The 15,840-nt window shown below is 46.4% G+C and overlaps 1 protein-coding gene across 3 annotated transcripts in view; it reads left to right on the top strand.

The window, feature by feature from the left end:
* Positions 1-11,359, top strand: part of HMG20A (high mobility group 20A) — a 339,050-nt gene extending 327,691 nt beyond the window's left edge. For all 3 annotated transcript variants that reach the window (XM_069624573.1, XM_069624572.1, XM_069624571.1), the window contains 3 exons: positions 1,104-1,319; positions 1,854-2,001; positions 10,613-11,359. In XM_069624573.1, the coding sequence (XP_069480674.1) occupies positions 1,104-1,319; positions 1,854-1,990 (353 nt within the window). In that variant the 3' untranslated portion in view covers positions 1,991-2,001; positions 10,613-11,359. The remainder of the gene's footprint in view (positions 1-1,103; positions 1,320-1,853; positions 2,002-10,612) is intronic.
* Positions 11,360-15,840: the final 4,481 nt, after the last annotated feature.

Here is a 15,840-nt window from a genome sequence, read left to right as displayed (position 1 = left end):
CCAGAGCTGAAAAATCCTACTAGGTATTCCGTAAAGCGCTAAAAAGACAGCTGTTCTCCAAGTCTGAAACACCCCTTGTGTCTTCTCCCCATACATGATATATTTTATGTCATACCAATGCAAACTCCTGTACCTGCTATAGCTATCTTATGTCAAACTAATGGAAATAACCTTTCACATGTCATGACCAATGCAAAGTCCTATAACAGCTATCTTATGTGAAACAGTATGCAAATAACCTCTGTACCTGCGCCTCGATGCCTTTGGGCTGTTTGTGTGCTTTACAAATGAAATAAACGCACTTTGTCCCACCTATGGTACCTGATAATGTGTGTGTAATTTTATAATAGAGTATATTTTTCTGTATTCCAGTGTGTGTGTGTGTTGTTTGGTTAACTGTGTGGACTAATTGTACTTCATATCAGCCATCCGCACTATTGAAGTTAATCGGGACCTGCCGTTGCTACTATCTTGGGCAGGTCCCTCACCAGAGCGTTGTGCGAAAATCTCCCTAAGAATTATTTTTTGTTAGCAACGTTTCAGCAAGCCCTTTGAGTCACTTCTACCTCTGCATTTCAATCAGTTGTCAGGGCGTGTTTAGAAATATTCCACTGGCATATGGAGGAAAGGGGATAGGATGCAGGATTTAAAAATTGTTACTCACTGTACTACCGTTCTTCTAATCCATACTCCCCTTTCCTGCACGCAGCCCTCATGCAATCCCTCTAAGAACTATGCGGTGCGCCTTGGATTAAAGAACTGAAGGGATGGCCTGTGAGCATGCGCAAGGAAGGTTCTGTGATGGACATGTCGGCTGCTGCGCCTGCGCCCGGCCACATGTTTTGTTTTCAAATTAATGCTGCTCCGATCTGGCACCTTTTAAAGGACATTCTCCTGCTCGTATTGGGGAAAGGAGTATATTGAATTAAGATATTGAATTAAGAGTACAGCAGTCATTACAGTTGGGTACTGATTCTATTTGTTGTAAAACCCCAAAAAATAAAACAAAATTGTTCTGGTTAAGTAGATTTTTCCTTCCTATTTTGGAAGGAGTCCTTGCTGCTTCTTTGTTCTTTCATATATGCACTATTTTCCATTTCTAGCACGAGAAGCAGAGTTGCGACAGCTGCGTAAAACTAACATGGATTTTGAAGAGAGGAATGCTGCTCTCCAGAAGCATGTGGAAAGTATGCGGAGCACTGTCGAGAAACTGGAGGTAGATGTGATCCAAGAGCGCAGTCGCAACGCCCTCCTACAGCAGCACCTGGAAACTCTGCGACAGGCCCTAGCCAGTAGCTTTGCAAACTTGCCTTTACCGGGTGAGACCATAGACATACTGCAACCAAAGGGGTAGACCAAGGGTGACTCTTTCTTGGTGATGCCCTAACCCAGCTTCCCTGGCCAAATTAAGATGGCTCTTGGTGTGTTAACTTGGTAAGGCCATGCCTCAAGGCACATTATGGGACTGCCATCTATTCAGATTTCAACATTAAGTGACCCACCGCACATTTAGATCATCTGAGGGCTACTTTAGCCTATTCTCAACCGTATGTCACAGTCCCCCACTTAACAGATGTGACTCAAATACAGTCAGGATATTAAGGTGTCCTTACTATGGAAGACCATCAGCACACTCTACCTTGGGTGTCGCTTGTTCAGTTGTAGGCATACACTGGTTCCAGGGAGAGGGATTATAGTTGGTGATGGTGGCCCAGAGACCACAGTTATTGAAGCTAATGGTCGGAGAGGAGATCATTTGATATAACTAGGGAAAGAAAGATGTTGTGTTTTTTGCACCCTCAAATTTGAACGCTTCTTGATAAATCTTTTGTTCTACTTTTTTAATTATTTAGGCAGTGGTGAAACTCCTACTGTGGACTCCATTGATGTTTACATGAAAAAACTGCACAGCATTGTCCTGGCCCATCCTCAAGATCATGAGAACCTCATTGCTACTGTTCGTGAGGTGGTTAATCTCCTGGATCGCTAGCTTGGGACTGGGTAAGCAGCTCTGTGGCTAGACTGTGGTCGAGCAGGCTGATGGCGATTCAGTGAGTGGACAGATCCCAGAAGGTAGTGCTGCATGAGCTACATTAGTCCATATTCCCTCAGCTCAGTTTCAAGAAATGGAAGTAAGTGTCCATCAGCTGTGAGATGGTCTTTCACCAAGGGCGTATCTGCTAGTTTGACACTCTAGCTCCCCACCCCATTTAGAGGCTTTAATGAACAAGCGTATGACACTGCTGTACATGTAGTCTTTACGGTCTATTCCCACTCTTAAACAGTCAGAATGTTTTATTTAATGCTCGTGCACACTTGCTTTTGACAAAATTATATGGTGTTAGTTATGATGCATTTTATTGTACCCTCAATCATTTCATACATTAGCTTTTGTAAGTAAACATACATAGTTTGCTGCTGTTTATCAGCACATCGCGCCTTGAAACACTTGTGTATAGGCGCGTTATAAATGCCATATCATAAATCATATCATTACGAAAGCTAAACGTATTGATGTGAATGATTGCAACTTTGCCCTGTAACTTAGTAGAAATATAACCTCTGCTTTGTATGCCATCTCTTTTTTTGTTCTCCGCCTTGCCCTTTTTCTTTTTTTAATTTTAAACAAAATAAGAAGAAAAACAGAATGAAGGATTTCCCAGCGCCTTACATTTTCAGGAAGTTTAGGGAGTGCTCTCAGAAGGGCTCACATTTGAGCAGGCACTCTAAATCCTGCCGCCTGTCGAAGTAACCTTTTTCTTCACAAAATGTTTACTGCTATTGGGTGTGCTTTTTCTGATGGAAAAAATGGTTTGGCTTCCTGCACTTTATCTCTGCTGAAGGCTTTTGATGTTGTGGCTGAGGGGTTGAACTGCATCTAGTATGATGCAATGATGTGAGCTGTTGGAGCATGGCACTGCTTTTCCTAGACGCTGCTTCAGGATAAAGCCTATGGCACAAAGGCAGCAGAAGCTGATACTGTTTGACCTGCAGCATGTGGAGAAAGTGTGCAAACTCTCATTTCCTGCTGCTCAAAAGCCTTTTAGAGGTGACTATGAGCGAGGCACTCTCCAATTCAGCTGCCTCGGAAATGGCTTTCACGCCTTGGGTCTCTTTCCCCCTCATGCAGGCTACAACCAGCTGTCGGTATCCCAAGTTGCAGTTGGTGGCCAGGCATCCAACTGTGCCAATAAGGGGGTTTACTGCTACAGCTGTGCTTTTTCCATCTTGCTGCTGCTGTGTTTTGTGACATACTATGACTAAAGCCAGAAAAAGAGTGTGGGAGCCCCTCAACTAAGATCGAACTTGGGTCAAATACCCTGACTATGGAATTTCTTCCATACAGGAGGGTCCACAACTAGGTTTTAGCTCGCTGCACCCTTCACAGAGGAGAAATTTCATTTGCATATCAGTCTTTGTCCCACCCAGAAGGGCAGTCCAGCACGGAAATGCTAGTCTATTCTCCTCTGCACAAGAGTAGCATCAGCAACCCCAGACACACGTTTCGTTCTTTTTGGGTCTACTCAGTGAGGTGAAGCTGAGCATCTCTAAAACACAGCACAGTAAGGAAGTAACCCAGGGTAATCCAGCCCTGGAATGTGCCCTAGAGAGGCTCAGCTTTCAAGTTCGGAAACGGTCCGGCAAGTCAGCCATGTACAAGTTAAAAAGTAGAGTTCCCAACACACAGCCTAGTTTGACCCCTCTGTTAGTGAAGGTAGAGCTAGTTCCCCCATCCTCCAACTTTACCATTACTGATGTGGATTCTTGCACGATATTCCGTGATTCCTTACTTTCTGCTAAAGCTTACATCGATTGACTGTATCAAATGCTGCTTTTAGGTCGACGTACAGTACATAAAGGGCCGGATCACTCTTTAAACTTGCATTACAAATCCAAGTATACAGCATTAACATATTGTGCACAGTGTTAGAACCTCCTTTGAACCCTGTCCTGACAGTGACCATTAATTGCGATGATATCGGCCCACTTTTGTAGCTCTCTGAGAACGACAGTTGCGAATATGTTACTGCTTACATCCAGCATGGACAATGAACGGTAATTACGGATTCGTTTTACTGCCTTTTTTATGAACGGGAATCGGTATAGGTTGTCTCAATGATGTAGGGACTGGACCTTCTTAACAAACCTTGCTGAATAGTATATTTAATATAACGGGCCATTTTGCAGGGTTCTGTTTTAATGCTACATTAGTTAGATAGTTAGGCCCTGGAGCTCATGATCCCTTAAATCTCTTCATAAACTGGATGATATCCTCATTATTAAAATGGAGATCAAAAGGCCCATTTGAACGAGATGCACTATGAATTAACAATTCCGTTTCATCAAAGAAAGTAGCTGCAATATAAGATCTCGTAGTACTTTCAAAATCGGATTAATAGTTCGATGAGCAGGATTTCCTTTATGGGACTCCATCATTTCCCATATACGTTTGGCGTTATCACCAGCAAGCACCAGAATAATGTTTTGGCATTGAATTTTTTTTTACAAAACGCTTGTGTCACTTAGACCAATTCGAATATCTGTTTTTTATTCTTTTCGCAATTGCTCTATACTTGAGTGAATCACCATAAACGGTACGGGCATCCCTAATCTTCTGTTTGACCTTGCGTTTAGCCTGTTGGGATGTGCGTTACGTGTATGTGGTGTCTTTGGAAGAAAGGGAGCTGTGTTGTGAAGTACTTTCAATGAATGTGTAGGATGAGCTCAGAGAATGTTGGTGTGCTGCAGCGGAATGTTTGGGTGTGCATGTCGTGTCAAGGATCCAGCTAGAGTCTGTTGGGAGAAGCTAGCCTTGGTGGTGGGACCCAGTGGTTCACTCTATAACATCTTGAAGTAACTTAGAATAAAGCCTAACTTAAGAACCATACCTGCGTGTCCAAGGAGGCTTTCTAACAATGGCGATGAGGATTTCTTCTAATCAGTGAAAGAACCATGCATGCAAAGAAAAAGAAAAGATGAAGATGAGCCGTCTGCTGAGGGGGGAGCAGCAGAGAAGGAGAGGAACCACTGTCACCCCCCACGAGAGAAGTAAGTCCCATCACCCAGGGAAAACAGAAGGGGAAACCCCAGAATGCACCCAAAGAAAAGGTAAAGGGAAGATGAGCCCCAGAGTGCTCCCAAGGAAAAGTAAAGAGAAGAAGCCCCAGTGTATCACTCAAGGGAAAGGAAGGGGGAGATAAGCTCCAGAGAGCACCCAATGAAAAGTAAAGAGAAGAAGCCCCAGTGTATCACTCAAGGGAAAGGAAGGGGGAGATAAGCTCCAGAGAGCACCCAATGAAAAGTAAAGAGAAGAAGCCCCAGTGTATCACTCAAGGGAAAGGAAGGGGGAGATAAGCTCCAGAGAGCACCCAATGAAAAGTAAAGAGAAGAAGCCCCAGTGTATCACTCAAGGGAAAGGAAGGGGGAGATAAGCTCCAGAGAGCACCCAATGAAAAGTAAAGAGAAGAAGCCCCAGTGTATCACTCAAGGGAAAGGAAGGGGGAGATAAGCTCCAGAGAGCACCCAATGAAAAGTAAGGAGAAGAAGCACCAGTACAGCACCAAGGGGAGAAAGAAAGGAAGCATTAGGCCCAGTGCAGAGCCCAGGTGAAAATGAAAGGGAGAAGCCCCAGAGCAGAGCCCAGGGCATAGGATAACCCATGTGCGCAAACCTCCCTGATAATTTGAGAGAAGCTGCCACGAGAGACTAGATATACAAACAGTGGTATGCCCGGGGATAAGAAGGGCAAGGGACAACCTAGTAAGGGTGAGCTGTCTCTGTATAGGCGATAAGTAAGAGCTCCATCAAGTGAAGGACTGAAAGGAGGAATGTACTTACCCTGCAGAATGAAGCGCTGGGTGATGCCGGTCCGAAGGGTGCGCGTAAACGAGAGGCGCCGGCTTTCCGGTGCACATGTGCGCTGTTCTGCGAGTCCCTAGGGTGTGTGACTCCGAGCGTTATGGCCGTTAGTGCGGAGTGGGCCTTCCTTGCTCTGCCGTCTGTAGAATACTGCTGAATGAGTTGAACGCCATTCCGTTGGTATCCGTGAGTCAGTGGCGTATTGCAGGTCGCGATTCAGAATGAGCAGCATTGGTGTGTTAGCGAGTTGTGGAGCATTTCCCATTGTCTGAGTAATGGACCCAGCGGCGTGGAAATGCAGTTGGAGTACGTATTGCCAGTAAGGAGACGTGCTAGTCTGCGATGTTAGATATGAGGGACGGATCTCTAGAAGGGTCCTTGAAGCCAAAGAGCAAAACAAACAAAACGGTGGATCGTGCTGTGAATGTGCTGGAGTGAGAGTGGTAAAGTCTAAAGTTACTCCACGCTATGTGTGCCCAGGAGGGTGGAGGCTCCGAAAGATGAGCAGAAAGATTCCTGGGCAGTCCAGAGCTGCTTTGCGTCTTGTCACGGCTTGGGTAATGAAGCAAGTGACGCTGTGTACAGAGAGACTGCAAGCCAACATAAACGAAGGGGCAAGTAGAAACTCTCGGGAGAAACGCATAGAAACCAAATGTATGTGCCATCTGGAGTGATGGGCATATGCAGCCAGGGCACGAGAGCGGACAGTGATTTCGGCGGCTCGGGAGGGAAATGTCCGCTGGTATCCTTTGAAGTGTCATATGAGCAGGTACCCAGTTGTATGCTCATGCGTCATGCTGATATGGCAGCCAGGGGTGTTGCTAGGTCTAGAAAAGACCCGGGGCTAAGCTGATGTCGGAACTGTTGGGACTGGGGGCTAGCTAGTCTTTTGGCTGTAGCTCATGAGATTCTATCCGGGGCTACAACCAAAAGATCAGGGGCTATAGCCCCCTTAGCCCCCCCCTAGCAACGCCCCTGATGGCAGCCTTCCGCCAGTGTATGAGGCTGGGAATAGTGTGTCCCATGTAATCTTGACTTGTGTATCTTTCACTTGTTGGGCACTGTGGTCGGTTAAGGAATACTTCTAGTTTTAGGTGAGTTGATATGTATATTATGTTAAAAGTACAAAAGGTTACACGAACTGCACGTGTATTGAGTGCGATAGTGGATGGCAATGGGCAGGGGCGTTGCTAGGGGGGGGTTAAGGGGGCTATAGCCCCTGATCTTTTGGTTGTAGCCCCGGATAGAATCTCAGGAGCTGCAGCCAAAAGGCTAGCTAGCCCCCAGTCCCAACAGTTCCGACATCAGCGTAGCCCCGGGTCTTTTCCAGACCTAGCAACTCCCCTGGCAATGGGAAGGTTACACGGTACGTGGTAGGAGTGTATAGTGATGCACTTAGAAACACTTATGAATAAACATTTTGAGGAATTTTCAGGTTTTGAGGTGCAAAGTACCTATGGGCTTTTAGAAGTGTTAAAGCGGGACAAGTGGATGAAATATTCCTGAAATGGTGTGAAGTGGAGAGCCCACGTAGTTGAGCTAGATATAACCTTTTGAGTAGTTGCACGCTTAGTGGTGCAAAGCACCTATGGGCTTATAGAAGTTACCAGATTCCATTATGGATTCGCAAATTGTACCCTAAATGAAATAATGATAGCACATATGAAATATAAAGTGGGTCGCTTTTTCCAGTTTCACATAATATTTGCTCTATTCATGCTGAATTTAATTAATCCGTGTATTTTTCATCTTGTAACATAACTTAGTAAATCAGGTCTGTTACAGTCCTTCTGAGAGGAGTAATTGCTCTCTTCATGGTGTGACTGACATGTGAACACATGTTCTCTAACTGGGTCCTCCATTCATCTAGCACATTGCTCCCCTTGCATATTTTGTGGGGCTTATGCCAACACAATCCTCGTCAAGCATCGTCGACTGGTTGCACCCTCACAACCCCTCCAGTAGGAGGCAGCAAGTGCCCACCTAGAGGCTCTTTAATCCACTTAGCATTTTTGACTTATTTTAGGACCACATCTGCAAATCTACCCCAAGCCTTTCTAATGAAGTTACCCGATGCCACCCTTAAGTGTAATGCCTTCCCCTCGAGTTTAATGTTTTGTTTTTTTACTTCCCTTAAACATGAATTCTCTGGATTTGTGCAACACTAATATGCTTCCGGTAACACACCAAACATCTGAGACTATTCCGAGAAATCCGCATAATAGCACATGTTGTGACTAGTTTGGTATCTTCCCGCCAGACCATATACCATTGATCAGACTTGACATGCATGTTTTGCTTGTTGGGGAAAGTACGTTTTTTAATTGTTTGTAGAGGCCAGACATCTTTTGTTCACTACATTCCAGAGGTGCCAGAAATCCCTCCACATGGGCCTATATTTGGTGTGCCCAATTTCAGCGTAGTTGCAAAGCAGAGTTAATGCTTTTGAGGTGCATTACTTTTTGTCATACTGTTTTTAAGTTAGTCTGATACATTTGTTCCTCTTGTTTGTATTGTTGTTTTTTGTGCGTGCCCCGAGGCCCATGTTAGAAGAATTTTTAATAAATAAATATTGTGGGTGCATGTTAAGCCCCTGAAAAATGATTTCCGTGAGAAAGTCAGGAAATTGCCATTTTTTTAAATAAACTTCATTTCCATAGCACAGGGACGGAAAAGGTAGAGCAAATGATGTTCATTGTATTTGAGCCTACTGCTTGTCCCCTAAACGTTTATTTTCTTTTTTATTAAGTTTTATAATAGTACATTTCCAACCTTCAACACTATATAAAAACAATACAAACCATTATTTCATTTACAATAATTAAAATGTCTTTCTAAAGAAATCACAACACACTAGGACCTAAATACAATTCAGAGCATTAAAATGAATTACTACAAAATTAAGTTAAACATTCCCATTTCAAAGTACTAGTGCCTGAGAAAACCCCCACTCCAAACGTTCTTGTTTATACATACATGCAAACATTCATTTCATAGGCTCTAGGATTTAAGAAATCTCTTTCGAGACATGTTGGGCTTCCATAGTGATAAATAAGATCTCGGCTCCTAACAATGTGCTCCGGAACTGATCTAGTATGTGTCCCTGTGTGGTGTGCACGAATCTGCCATAGCACGCCCTGTAATTCTCATACAGTCTATTGTACTGTGTAAGGATATGTCTACTAGTTTCTATTTCATCATCTCAAATTCGGCAAAGTCTCTCCTCTTTCTCCATATCCTTCCATCCACCAGCGTAGCCCAAATCGGGGAGGGTATTGAGGCGCGCATATAGCTAATAAAGCGTCTTTCCTCGCTGCTACATGGTTTTAACAGGTACGAACATGAGGAGCCTGGTCGAAATCCCTGTGTAGAAAATTCTTTGAATCTCTTCTTCTCTAGCTAATTAAAATGTTGCGAGCGCTCCCATGTCAAGGTAAATTTTCTTAACCAATCATAGCCACTGTCTTTTTAATTGTGCCTGTGTTTCAAATTGCCAGAGATGTGCATGGCCAGCTTGAATGTTTGTATGCTTCAAAAACAGCTATCCACTGAGAAACTGCGTCTTCAAGGCTTCCCTGGGCGCTGATTGACTATGCTCTAAAGAGAAGACCCGTGGGAGGGGATTTCAAAACCTTCAGCCCTGGACAAACATTAGGTGGTGAACCCCCACTTACCAACGTCCTGATCTTTGGTGCTATTGGATGATTATCACTGATAGAGCCTAGTACATAGATTTTGAACTTGCCCATGGGATATTTCAGACAAAGAGAATGACATGGGGTATCAAACCAGTACTAACATTGGGTTCTTTGGACTATATTTGCACCCGGGGAAGCTCAGCCAATCGGATGGCTGGAAATGCGGAAAAGAACGCAGTGCACGAATATACCGCCTGTGCTTCTCCAGCCACCCGAAGCCATTCCCTGGGTGCCGCTATCTTGATTGTGGGGAGGCAAGAGGGCGCCTCTCCCTGTTGCCTCCCTATGCTCCAACCTCCTCTCAGCCCTGCAAGGCATCCCACACCCATCCCCCCCACCACCCTCCCCACTTACCTACTGGACCGGAGCTCCCTCTCATCCCAGCGCTCCTGCAACAGAAATAGAAAAGGGACTAAGTGCCCTTTCTATTTACTATGGCGGGGGCTAGCTGGTTTATTATCTTTTCAAAGAAGATTGGGCTTGCGCAGTTCGCACACTGTACAGAACCCCAGGGTGCGAATAGCAACCACCCCACCTCGTGGGGAGGGGCGTGTACATGGCCCACTCCCTTGCTTAGCTTGTGTTTGCACAGGCTTGGCTGCAGGCGTTACTGGCCATGTGCACCCCCAACATGCCAGTGATAGCCATACTGAGCCAATTATTTTGGAGATTTTGTAACATACTCCTTGCTGCCTGCTCTTGAGTATTTGGACCATATCTTTCTGGAAATGCAGACACATGGTTTTCTTTGCTATAAAGTAACTTCCAAATCCGAGACTGTGTCCGAAATCCAAGAGCAGTGATCGTATCTCAGTAACCAAAAGTATTTTTTGTTGACCTGTAAGGGAAGGGGGCATGTGGTGCGGCTAGTACTTAGATGGCTCACGTTCTAAACCGAAGCATGGCTCGAAGACTGTCGTATGTTTTGTGTAAGTTCCATTTATTAGGCTATTGATTTGTTGTGCAGTGGTCATTGAATAAAAAAAGCCATACATTCTAGTTAAAGGAGCCCACATCTTTTCCCATTTTTAAAATGTTTTCTTCTTTATCTGCAGCTCCTGATGCCCGATGGAAGAATGAACTTTCCATTTTAGTTCTTCCCAGAAGTTTGGATTTTGTTCATTTCTGTGTCGAAAATGTTTGAGTCGTTGGAAAGGGCGGGTCAACAGACCAGGAACTAGATGCTCCAGGCTTAAGAAACTGGATCCCCTTTGCCACAAGAGAGAAAGTGTGATGTAATCACTCATTTCAACATCCCTTCGTGTTGAAGACCGTTGTCGTAATTGGTTTCTACCAATACCAGCAGCACTGATCTACGTAATCTTGTGGAGGGTGTACAGCTAGATTTGGGAGTGTAGGCGGGGGAGCACATGCTGTAAATCTAAAAGCTTGAGCACCTTTAAGAACGGAAGAATGCCTTTACTGGCTCCCGCTTCTGAAAGAGCATAGTCTTAGTAGCGCTAAATGGGGCAGGCTCGTTTCCTTGTATGCGATGAGCAAAGGACTCTAGTCTGCTGCACAGCAAGAGGTTGTGTGCTCGTATGAGGCATTGCTGTAAGCAGCACACTCAGTCCACACGATTCCTTTTTTTGTAAAAAGCATACATTTTCATTATGGTAAATGAAAAAATAAACAATGTTGCCGTTTCCCTCCGCTTGCCATTGAGGTCTGGCCCTTGCTCTGTGCAGTCTTTTGTTTTTTGTAGTAAAGGATAAAGATGATCCTTCTTGTTAGAATGTGAACCTTTTAGTACCAGTCTTTTTATGTTGCTGCTGCTGGGTAATAAAGTTTTGTTTTGTTTCCCTTGTTTTTATCTGTAGCATTTATTTAGAGTATAAAGTTAAAAATGATCAAACGTAATGAGCTTTCACTGGTTATTGTTCCATCTGTCATATTTTTGATGCAAGTCCTGTGCCTCAATTTCCAGAATTCCAAAATGCGTGTTTGTTAACCAATATTTTATATATATATTTCTGAGGCTTGTGGAATCTGCTTAGATCACATGCTGTACATAGGCCGACATCTAGTGGAAGCTGCAGAGTATTAGTTTGTTTTTCGAAACTCGAAAATGGGCATCGACACGGGGCGTGCCAGTAAGACTATCCCTAGTGTGACGTCCACTGTACCCATAATCCCTCACGCGTCTAGGACCCTCAGCTTGTTTTTTTCCACCATACTTGTCGGAAGCATCCAGCGGAGTTCCCTGGCTTTTAGCCATAATTTTGCTAAATATTGTATAGTCCCCGTTTTCTTCATTACCGACGTCGAGTCATCGGAATTTCGAAGCTCGACTCCGGACCGAAGAAGAAAACTACCGTCGAGAGCTACACGACGGACTTTGGGCCTCGGAAGGCCTCTGGCCTCGGCTCGGGCCTCCGAAGACCTATGGCCTCAGCCCTGTACAAGTAGGGAGAGTGGGGGGGTGATACGTACTCTTCACTCACATATATTTACATATATATATTCCTACACACTAGCCCGCTGCCACAGGGTGCGTATGGAGGGTACCCCTTTCCAATTTTGCCCCAAGTGCAACCGCAAGTACTCTTGAGTTGACAGACACGCCACCTGTAACCTCTGCTTGCCGAGGGACCACGCCGAGGCGAACTGCAGAGCGTGTAGCCTGTTCAAGGCTAAGACTCTAAAGGACCGTTCAATGAAACGTTGGGCCCACCATGCAGGCAACAAGAGGCCATGGAAGTGGAGGGTGCCTTCAGTGATGGCAGCGATGCCGTACTATCGGACGGCGAGGGCAACGTGGCGTCGAAAGACAGCCAAGTGCAAGTCCCCGACCTCGGAAGGTTGTCCGGCAGGGCAGCTATGGGGAAGACACCGGCGACACGAGTGCTACCCACACCACTTCCACTAAACACTCGAAGTCCAACCGAGACTCGACGCGCACATCGAGTTCTCGGAAAGAGGCACACAGAGAACAGTCCACCGAATCGGTGTCCTCTGGGCCTTCTCGATCAAGATAGCCGCACGACACCAGGCAACCATCCACTGTTGCCAAGAGTGCCTCACTCACCAAAGTAATGCAGGTTCGATCGTCCGAAGACGAAGCCAACCTCCATCCCCAGGCCGCACTCCAGGAGTCGGTGTCAGCAGACCGCTCGATGCCTGCGCCCGTGTCCCTACGTCCTCACACTAAGGAAAGGGACACTACCCCCAAATCTCGACGCCAGACGTCGAAAATGTCCGAAAGGGTGAAAACACCAGGGAAGCACTGTTCCACTCGTGAGGAGGGGGGAAAACAACAGAAGAAACCTTAGCCTTCTTCTACACCACAGACACTTAAAGACAGTTCAAAGTCTTCTGTTAAACAAACCAAGACCCCTGCACAAGCCCATAGGTCCAGTCAAGATCTAGCAGGGAAACCCCTCCAGGAGAGGGTAATTCCCAGCTCAAGGGAATGGTCCAGTGAGGACATAGACAGAGTTATGTCTAGAATGTCTTCTCTAGCAGACTTCTATGCCAAGAATCCAGATCACTTCCTCTCTGATACCCCTGACGGGGCTACTCCCTCAGGGTCTAAGGACCCGCAACCTCCTGGTAAGAAACCTCGAGTTGAGGCACCAACGCAAAGTCGGTCTTCTGACCCTTTCTACATACAGCCATACACTCAGTATAATGAGGATCCACTACAGGATGAGGATCCAGAATTGGCAACGTTGGACGACCAAACTGGGGTGGACTACTATGGGGATGACGAGGACCAAGAGGAGGACAAAAATAACCCAGAAGTCTACAGAGTAGACTCCCCAGTAGACAAGGAACTTCTGGTTACCGACTCTCCAGTCGACAACCTCTCCTAAATGAGGTTTTGTCTAAAGCGGCAGAACACTTCTGCATAGATACTCAGGGAGCTCAGGAGGAGAGGGACTTCGCTGAGGAACTAGTGGGAGAAAAGTGACCCATTGCCCAGGCCATCCCTATTCACAAGTCTATACAAAGGAGAATTGATCCTTCCCTTCTCAATCCGAACCTCACCAGGGCAGTAAACCCAGGATCGAAAAGTTGTTCAGGGCAGCCCAGTCAGACCCGCTGTACATAAGGGGGCAACTGAAACCTGACACCCTGGTAGTCACTAATACCTGAAAGAGGGCGGGAACGCCCCTATCATCGTCTGAGGCTCCCCCCCGACAAGGAGGGCAAAAAGATCTACGGGTTGGGAAGGAAGGTAGCCTCCACTTCCGCCTACCAGGCAAGGATTGCCAACTCCACCACTCTGCTGGCTAGTTACAACTGCCACCAGTGAGAACAAGTTGCTGCACTCATCAACTACGCACCGGAACCTCTAAAGAGCCAGTTGGCACAGGTTGTGTCGGAGGGGAGGGCCGTGTCCGGTTGCATCCTTAAGGCAACCTTTGATGCCGCGGATAACGCCGTCAGGCGGATAGCAGAGAGCACTGTTATTAAGAGGCATGCTTGGTTAAGGCAGTCAGGGTTTAAACCTGAGACACAAGCATCCTTAATAGACAAGCCGGTGGAGCCTGATCTACTGTTTGGCAAGGCAGATGCATTAAAAAATGCCATTGATGAGTATGAGACTCTGAAATCCCTGGGACAGTTGACCAACAAACCCCCTAATCAAAGAGGGAATGGCAATTTTCGTCACCCACGCGGCCAAAATTCACAAAGAGGCTCAAACTATTCTCAGGGGCAGGGCACACCACGGGGTAACAGCCAGCAGTCTACCCAGAGTTACAACAGGGGAAACAAAAGGGGTTGTGGTAAGGGTAGAGGCAGCCCTAGCAGAGGCAGCACGCCTCCCGCAAAGCAGTGACGCCGAGATCAGGGTCCCTTCCCACGCATCTCCAGTAGGGGGACGCATTACCAACTTCACCCAAGCTTGGGAAGGGATCACATCAGGCAGATGGGTGCTGTCCACAGTGTCCGAAGGATACTGCATGGAACTGCTCGAGCGTCCCCGAAACCACCCTCCGCGACAAAAGGTACATTCCTTAGACCACCAGAAGATCCTCCTCAAGGAGATCGTCAATCTTCTAGAAAAGGACGCGATCAAACTCGTCCCGGGCAAGCAGATAAACAAGGGTATTTATTCAACTTACTTTCTTGTGCCAAAAAAATGATCTAACAATGCGCCCAGTCTTAGACTTACGCCCTGCAAACAAGTATGTCAAGCCCCAAAAGTTTTGCATGACTACTCTCCAAGAGGTAATCCCCCTCCTAAAAAAGGGGGATTACATGGCAACATTGGACATGAAAGATGCCTATTTTCATATTTCCATGTTCCCAGCGCACAGAAGATTCTTGCGCTTCAAGGTGGACAGTCAGCACTACCAGTTCAAGGTGCTGCCCTTCGGTATAGCCTCGACTCCAAGGGTATTCACCAAGGTTCTGGCTGTGGTGGCGGCACACCTACGCAGGGAGGCAATCCCAGTGTATCCTTACCTGGACGACTGGCTCATCACGGGGGAGACCCCAGCAATTTGCAGTGCAAACATTCAAAGAACGATCAACCTCCTCTTCGAATTGGGTTTCTCCATAAACGAGAAAAAATCAAGCCTGGTGCCAAGCACCGCCAAACAGTTCCTAGGAGCAGTACTAAACACTCAAGAGGGGTTGGCCTTTCCATCAGAGGAAAGAATTCGGAACATACTATTGCAGATTCATCAATATCAGTCCGGTCGCCAGATAACGGTGCGCAAAGCGATGCGTTTGCTAGGCATGATGTCGTCATGGATTTACCTGGTTCCCCCACGCGTGCCTGCGCATGCGTCCCATACAAGAATGGTTGGTGAAACAGTGGTCTCAGGCAAGTGGTCAGTGGGACAATCTAGTGGTCGTTTCGCCAACACTGGTACAAAGTCTTCACTGGTGAACAAGGGAGAACCTGTCAAAGGGAAAAGCCTTTTATGATCCAGAGGTTCAGGCTGTAGTCACTAGAGATGCATCCCTCTCAGGGTGGGGAGCACACCTCCTTCACTACACAGCTCAGGGTCTCTGGTCTCGCACAGTGGCCAAGAATCATATCAATCTGCTAGAGCTTCTGGCAGTATTCAGAGCGCTTTGAGCCCCACCTGTTAAACCTGTCAGTGCAGATCTTAACAGACAGCACAACAGCGATGTTCTACCTAAACAAGTAGGGAGGGACTCGTTCGCCAAATCTGTCCAAGCTTGCCCAGAAAATTTGGACATGGGCACTCGGACGGAACATTTACCTGTCATTTCAACATGTTCCAGGGGATCTCAATTCACTAGCAGACGCCTTGAGCAGAGATCCTCTCCCAAGTTAACACGAGTGGTCTCTACACAGAGA

The sequence above is a fragment of the Ambystoma mexicanum genome, chromosome 11, assembly GCF_040938575.1.
Source record: "Ambystoma mexicanum isolate Mex_15411 chromosome 11, UKY_AmexF1_1, whole genome shotgun sequence".
NCBI classification, from domain to species: domain Eukaryota; kingdom Metazoa; phylum Chordata; class Amphibia; order Caudata; family Ambystomatidae; genus Ambystoma; species Ambystoma mexicanum.
The sequence above is the reverse complement of the archived record's forward strand: the minus strand, read 5'-3'. Positions and strand labels throughout refer to the sequence as shown.